The 8,018-nt window shown below is 37.4% G+C and overlaps 1 protein-coding gene across 1 annotated transcript; it reads left to right on the top strand.

Annotated features, from left to right (window-relative positions):
- Window positions 1-623: 623 nt before the first annotated feature.
- Window positions 624-6,926, top strand: BANF1 (BAF nuclear assembly factor 1). Its single transcript, XM_067472583.1, has 3 exons — window positions 624-731; window positions 4,361-4,499; window positions 6,498-6,926. The coding sequence occupies exons 2-3, from the start codon at window positions 4,377-4,379 to the stop codon at window positions 6,642-6,644; spliced, it is 270 nt and encodes an 89-aa protein (XP_067328684.1). The 5' UTR covers window positions 624-731; window positions 4,361-4,376; the 3' UTR covers window positions 6,645-6,926.
- Window positions 6,927-8,018: the final 1,092 nt, after the last annotated feature.

The following is an 8,018-nucleotide window of genomic DNA, read 5'->3' as shown; positions in this document are numbered from 1 at the left end:
GCGTGTATTCCTAGAGCGTCGACGGAAGCGGCTTCTTGCTGCCACAAAGAGAAGCGTGTATTCCTAGAGCGTCGACGAAAGAGGCTTCTTGCGGCCACAAAGAGACGCGTGTACTCCTAGAGCGTCGAGGGAGGAGGCTCCTTGCGGCCACAAAGAGAAGCGTGTATTCCTAGAGCGTCGACGGAAGAGGCTCCTTGCGGCCACAAAGAGACGCGTGTACTCCTAGAGCGTCGAGGGAGGAGGCTCCTTGCGGCCACAAAGAGAAGCGTGTATTCCTAGAGCGTCGACGGAAGAGGCTCCTTGCGGCTACAAAGAGAAGCGTGTCTTCCTAGAGCGTCGACGGAAGAGACTTCTTGCGGCCACAAAGAGAAGCGTGTCTTCCTAGAGCGTCAACGGAAGAGGCTCCTTGCGGCCACAAAGAGAAGCGTGTCTTCCTAGAGCGTCGACGGAAGTGGTTTCTTGCGGCCACAAAGAGACGCGTGTATTCCTAGAGCGTCGACGAAAGAGGCTTCTCGCGGCCACAAAGAGAAGCGTGTATTCCTAGAGCGTCGACGGAAAAGGTTTCTTGCTGCCACAAAGAGAAGCGTGTATTCATAGAGCGTCGACGGAAAAGGTTTCTTGCTGCCACAAAGAGAAGCGTGTATTCCTAGAGCGTCGACGGAAAAGGCTTCTTGGTGTCCCGGAAGTGGAATCCCGGCAGCGCGGGAGCGACGGTTGAGGCGAGGAAGGAGGTGAGAGGCGAGTTTGGGGAGATTTATTTCCAAAAATGAGCCTCGGTTGGGGAAAGGGAGGCCTCCCCGCCCGCCGGGAGTACATATCCCATCATCCCCTGAGTCTCAGGCCCCCTCTGAGGGATTCTGGGAAGTGTAGTCCACAAAGGCCTTGGCCTACAGGCCCAACTCAAGCCTGCCTCGAGTTGATGGCATTGTTTATATCATAGTTTTTGCTTTTAATATTAGTCTAATATCTATTATTGTATTTATTATATAATTTATTATATTATAAATCATTATTAATCGATTGAATTATTTATATCATAGTTACTGCTTTTAATATTAGTCTAACATCTATTATTATATTTATTGTATTTATATTATAAATTATTATTAATGGGTTGCATTATTTATATCATAGTTATTGCTTTTACTATTAGTCTAATATCTCTTATATTTATTATTGTATTTATATTTATTATTTATTATTATATTTATATTTATTGTGTTTATTATATTATATTATAAATTATTATTAATGGAGTGTGAATTATTTATATCATAGTTATTGCTTTTAATATTAGTCTAATATCTATTATTATAATTATTATTATATTATATTTATTTTTATTATTATATTTATATTTATTGTATTTATTATATAATTTATTTTATTGTATTATAAATTATTATTAATGGAGTGAATTATTTATATCATAGTTATTGCTTTTAATATTCGTCTAATATCTCTTATTATATTTATTGTATTTATTATATAATTTATTATATTATAAATTATTATTAATGGAGTGAATTATTTATATCATAGTTATTTCTTTTAATATTAGTCTAACTTATTATTATATTTATTGTATTTATATTATATTATATTATAGATTATTAATGGGTTGCATTATTTATATCATAGTTATTGCTTTTAATAGTAGTATTATATTTATTGTATTTATTATATCATTTATTATATTTTAAATTATTATTAATGGATTGGATTATTTATATCATAGTTATTGCTTTTAATATTCGTCTCATATCTCTTATTATATTTATTATATAATTTATTATATTATATTATAAATTATTATTAATGGCGTGAGTTTTTTATATCATAGTTATTGCTTTTAATATTAGTCTAATATCTATTATTATATTTATTGTATTATTATTGATATGTTCTATTTCATTTATTATTATGTTTATATTTATTGCTGCATTATATTATAATTTATTATTAATAGAGTGAATTATTTATATTATACTTTTAATATTAGTGTAATATCTATTATTATATTTATTGTATTATTATTGATATATTTGTTTGTATCATGTTTTTATCTCTGAGTCTGAGTTATAAAGCAACGCATAACAATGTAAAAAAATACATTAGGCGTAGAGGGTGCGTCCCTTTGGGATTAATGCCAGGGCCAAACAAGAAAGCTGGATGTTGTAAACTCAAGCGTGGCAAGAAAGGGAAAGGGAAACCTACCCAGTTCCTGTTTGAACATGTTGGAGACTCAGGTTTTTTATCTGCTTTATTATGAAATAATCTTGGAGATGGGACCCAAGTCTAAACACACATATAAACAAATCTGAAGCAACAGGAAAGGAGATTCTGAACATTAGAAAGAACTTCCTGATTGTAACAAGAACTGTTCAACAGGGGAACTCTCTACCTCGGAATTCCGACAGAGGACATCTGTCGGGAGGGACTGGATTATGTCTTCTTCAATGGCAGGAGGGGGGTTGGACTGGATGGCTTTTGGAGTTTTTTCTAACACTAGGATTCTATTAGTATTGTAATTATTATGCAGGGGCTGGGTGGCCATCTGGTGGGAATGCTTTGATTATGTCCTTCCTGCCTGGCAGAAGGGGGTCAGACTGGATGGCCCTTGGGGTCGCTTCCAACTCTATTATTCCATTCTATTCTTTTCCAGCTATTATTATTATTAAGCAGGAGCTGGATGGCCATCTGTTAGGGGGGATCAGGCTATATCTTCCTCAATTGCAGGAGGAGGTTGTACTGGATGGCCCTTGGGATCTCTTCCAACTCTAGGATTCTATTATTGCTATTATTAGTATTATTATTATGCAGGGGCTGGATGGCTATCTATCAGGAGTGATTGAGTACGGTCTTCCTCAATGGCAGAAGGGGTTGAATTGGATGGCCCTTGGGGTCCCTCCCACCTTTAGGATTCTATGGTTCTATTATTATTATTATTACGATGTGGCAGCTGGATGGCCATCTGTTGGGAGAGGTTGGACTGTGTGGCTCTTGGGTGTCTATTCCAAGTGAATTATACTATTGCTATTATTATTATTATTATTATTATTATTATTATTATTATTATTATTATGCAGGGGCTGGATGGCCATCTGTCAAGAGGGATTTGATTGTGCCTTCCTCAATGGCAGGAGGGGGTTGGACTGGATGGCCCCTTGAAGTGCCTTCCAACTCTAGGATTCTATGGTTCTATTATTATTATTATTATTATTATTATTATTCTGTAGTGGCTAAATGGCTATCTGTCAGGAGGGCTTTGGTGGTGCCTTTCCTGCCTGGTCAAAGGGGGTTGGACTGGATGGCCCCTTGGGATCCATTCCAACTATGATTCTATAGTTCTATTTATTATTATTATTATTCTGTGGCGGCTAGATGTCTATCTGTCAGGAGGGCTTTGATTGTGCCTTTCCTGCCTGGTCAAAGGGGGTTGGACTAGATGGCCCCTTGAGGTGCCTTCCAACTCTAGGATTTTATGGTTCTATTATTATTATTATTACTACTACTACTATTACTCTGGAGAGGCTGCATGTATATCTGTCAGGAGGGCTTTGATTGTGCCTTTCCTGCCTGGTCAAAGGGGGTTGGGCTGGATGGCCCCTTGGGGTAGATTCTATGGTTGTATTATTATTATTATTATTATTATTATTACTCTGTAGTACTATTATTATTATTCTGTAGTGGCTGGATGTCTGTCTGTCAGGAGGGCTTTGATTGTGCCTTGGGGTGCCTTCCAACTCTACGATTCTATGGTTCTATTATTATTATTATTATTACTACTACTACTACTACTCTATAGCGGCTGGATGGCTATCTGTCAGGAGGGCTTTGCTTGTGCCTTTCCTGCCTGGTCAAAGGGAGTTGAACTGGACAGCCCCTTGGGGTCCATTCCAACTCTATGATTCTATGGTTCTATTATTATTATTATTATTATTATTATTATTATTACTCTGTAGTACTATTACTATTCTGTAGTGGCTGGATGTCTATCTGTCAGGAGGGCTTTGATTGTGCCTTTCCTGCCTGGTCAAAGGGGGTTGGACTGGATGGCCCCTTGGGGTCCATTCCAACTGTAGGATTCTATGTTTCTATTATTATTATTATTATTATTATATAGCAGCTGGATGTCAATCTGTCAGGAAGGCTTTGATTGTGCCTTTCCTGCCTGGTCGATGCCTTCCAACTCTAGGATTGTGTGGTATTATTATTATTATTATTATTACTACTACTACTACTCTGTACCAGCTGGATGTCTATCTGTCAGGAGGGCATTGATGGTGCCTTTCCTGCCTGGTCAATGCCTTCTGACTCTCGGACCCTTTCTGACCGGCCTCTCCCTTCCTTCCCGAAGCCCGTGGGGAGCCAGGATGACCACCAGCCAGAAGCACCGGGACTTTGTGGCCGAGCCCATGGGGGAGAAGCCCGTGGGGACGCTGGCCGGCATCGGAGACGTCCTGGGCAAGAAGCTGGAGGACAAAGGCTTCGACAAGGTACCCCCTCCACACCCACACACCCACCCCGCAAAACACGTCATCCACGTGCACGGGGTCGAGGGGAACACACACCGGGCACGGGCTGGGACTTCCTTCTGGGGGAGTTCCCGTTTCCCGGTTTGGGGTTTCCGTGGCTGGCCACCGGGCTTCCTCTTTTGGGAAGTGCGGTTTGCCAAGAGAGAGAAGAAGAGATTGCCTGCCCTGATTTCTCTCTATTTCTGTCTGGCTCTTCTGTAAGCTTTCAACAGTGTCCAGGCTTAGTTTGCACTCCTAGAAAGGAGGCCGATTAGAACAACAATAACAACAATAACAACAACAACAACAATAACAATCTATATATATAAAAATGTTCTGTGGGATTAATAGAACTAAAAAACCACTGGACAAACTAACACCAAGTTTGGACACAAGACACCCATTCTATATCTCTCTATCTACCTTTCTATATCTTTCTATTTATCGATCTGTCTATATCTTTTTAACTTTCTATATCTTTCTATCTATTTAACTATCTATCTATCTCATTCTATTAATCTATCTACCTTTCTATATCGTTCTATCTATTTCTTTCTATATCTTTCTATCTCTTTATCTATCTATCTTTCTATTTATCTATCTATCTTTCTATATCTTTCTATATATTTCTATCTATTTATCTTTCTATATCTTTCTATCTCTTTATCTATCTATTTATCTTTCTATTTCTATTTATCTTTCTATGTATTTATCTACCTTTCTATATCGTTCTATTTATCTATCTACCTTTTTATATCTTTCTATTTATCTCTCTATATTTATCTATCTTTCTATTTATCTCTCTTTTTATATCTTTCTGTTTATCTATCTTTCTATGTTTTTCTATCTCTATCTACCTTTCTATATCTTTCTATTTATCTTTCTATATCTTTCTATCTATTTATCTATCTTTCTATATTTTTCTATCTATATCTTTCTATCTATCTTTCTATGTCTTTCTATTTATCTACCTTTCTATATCGTTCTAGTTATCTATCTGCCTTTCTATATCTTTCTTTCTATCTATTTCTATTTATCTGTCTTTCTATTTATCTACCTTTCTATATCTTTCTATCTGTCTATCTTTCTATATCGTTCTAGTTATCTATCTACCTTTCTATATCTTTCTATCTATTTATCTTTCTATCTCTCTTTCTATCTCTCTTTCTATCTCTCTTTCTATCTCTCTTTCTATATCTTTCTATTTATCTATCTATTTATCTACCTTTCTATATCTTTCTATTTATCTATCTATATTTTCAATCTATTTATCTATATTTTTCTATTTATCTTTCTATATTGTTCTATTTATCTCTATCTATCTATCTATCTATCTATCTATCTATCTATCTATATCTTTCTATATCTATCTGTCTACCTTTCAATATCTTTCTATTTATCTTTCTATCTTTATATCTATGTATCTATCTTTCTATTTGTCTTTCTATATCATTCTATTTATCTATCTTTCTATTTATCTCCTTATTCGTCTCCCTTTCTATATCTTTCTATTTATCTATCTTTCTATATTTTTCTATCTATTTATCTCTATCTATCTATCTCTTTCTATCTATTTATCTACCTTTCTATTTATCTATCTTTCTATATCTTTCTATCTATTTATCTCTATCTATCTATCTATCTATCTATCTATCTATCTATATCTTTCTATTTATCTTTCTATATCGTTCTATTTATCTCTTTCAATCTATTTATCTATCTATATCTATCTGTCTATCTTTCTATCTATTTATCTATATCTTTCTATATTTTTCTATCTATTTATCTACATCTTTCTATTTATATCTTTCTATTTCTCTCTCTCTCTCTCTTTCTCTGTTTTTCTGTCTCTCTATCTCCTTAACTATTTTTATCATATTGGGGGGCCTCACCCCAGACCCTCTTTCTGGATGCTTTTGTGGGCCTTCCTTGTGGCTCTGGACCCATCTTTCCCCCCGTTTTTGCCCCCCCCCCTTGCAGGCGTACGTGGTGCTGGGCCAGTTCCTGGTGCTGAAGAAGGACGAGGACCTCTTCCGGGAGTGGTTGAAGGACACCTGCGGGGCCAACGCCAAACAATCCCGGGACTGTTACGGCTGCCTGCGGGAGTGGTGCGACGCCTTCTTGTGAGACCCCCCCCCCGACCCCCGTCTCCTGCCAAGGCCGCCATCTTTCTTTTTTTGGGTCGGCGCTAGAGATCTGACCACGTCCCTCCTCTTCTCCTTGAAAGAAAACAACCCGGTTCTCCGTTCCCTTCCGGTTTTGAGAGATCTGTCTTTGTAACGTTTTCTCCCCGCACCGACTTTTATAAGCCCCCCCCCCCTGCTTTTCAGCAACGGCAGGGGGGGTCACGAGAAATCATTGTCGTGTTTTTAAAACAATAAAAATCAGCTGTGTGTTGTTTTTTGCTCAGCGTGGCTTTGGGAGTGAATATTGACGCCTTTCGGGGGGGACAGGGGGCCATTAATTAATTAATAATTATTATTATTATTATCATGTTTATGTATACCCCACTTTTTTCTCCACCAGGAGACACAAAGTGGCTGTGTATCTATTATTATTACTACTACTAGCTTGCTTACTTATTTGAAAAAGTCAATTTTTTTAATTGGGTTGTTGTTGGTTTTTTTCGGTCTATATGGCCATGTTCTAGAAGCATTCTCTCCTGACGTTTCGCCTACATCTATGGCAGGCATCCCCAGAGGTTGTGAGGTCAGAGGTCCATCCTCCCCAAACCGCACCTGGGCATAAAGTGTGTCATGGGGGTCTGTGTGCCATGTTTGGTCCAGATCCATCATGCGTGGCGGTCGCAGTGGTCAGTTGAACTCTGATCCAAAGCAAGTGAAAGTACTGCAAATCCCATCATCTGGACTGCTAGGTTTCAGAAGCTGGGGCTATCAGCGGGAGCTCGCCCCACTTGCTGGATTCGAGCCACCGACATTTGGGTAAGCAAGTTCAGCTGCTCAGCAGTTTAACCCACTGCGGCCTAATAATAATAATAATAATAATATGTCTGGATGTCATCGGGGTTAGTGAAAATATTATAAACATAAACCTGTGGACGCCAGCATGACTGCATGGAGCACCATTACCTTCCCGCAGAAGCATTACCTATTGATCTACTCACATTTGCATGTTTTCGAACTGCTAGGTTGGCAGAAGCTGGGGCTGACAGCGGGAGCTCACGCTGCTCCCCGGATGTGAACCTGTGACCGTTCGGTCAACAAGCTCAGCAGCTCAGCGCTTCAACCCACTTATTAATATAAAATGTAATACGAAATAAATATAATGTAAAATAAGTATAATATAATATTATAATATAATAATATAATATACAATTAATATAAAATAAATGTAATATAGAAATATGAAATGTGATATAAAATGTAATACAAAATAAATATAATGTAAAATAAGTATAATATAATATCATAATATACAATAAATATAAAATGTCATATAAAATGTCATATAAAACATTATAATGTTATAATAATATAGAAA

This window comes from Anolis sagrei, chromosome 12, assembly GCF_037176765.1.
Source record: "Anolis sagrei isolate rAnoSag1 chromosome 12, rAnoSag1.mat, whole genome shotgun sequence".
Classification (NCBI taxonomy): Eukaryota; Metazoa; Chordata; class Lepidosauria; order Squamata; family Dactyloidae; genus Anolis; species Anolis sagrei.
This window is presented reverse-complemented; position numbering and strand designations above follow the sequence as displayed.

Excerpts from the sequence above, each read along its gene's own strand:
- BANF1 (XM_067472583.1), top strand. The coding sequence starts at position 4,377 with ATGACCACCAGCCAGAAGCACCGGGACTTTGTGGCCGAGCCCATGGGG. Across the intron at positions 4,500-6,497 it reads AGGACAAAGGCTTCGACAAG|GCGTACGTGGTGCTGGGCCA; the intron begins GTACCCCCTCCA and ends CCCCCCTTGCAG.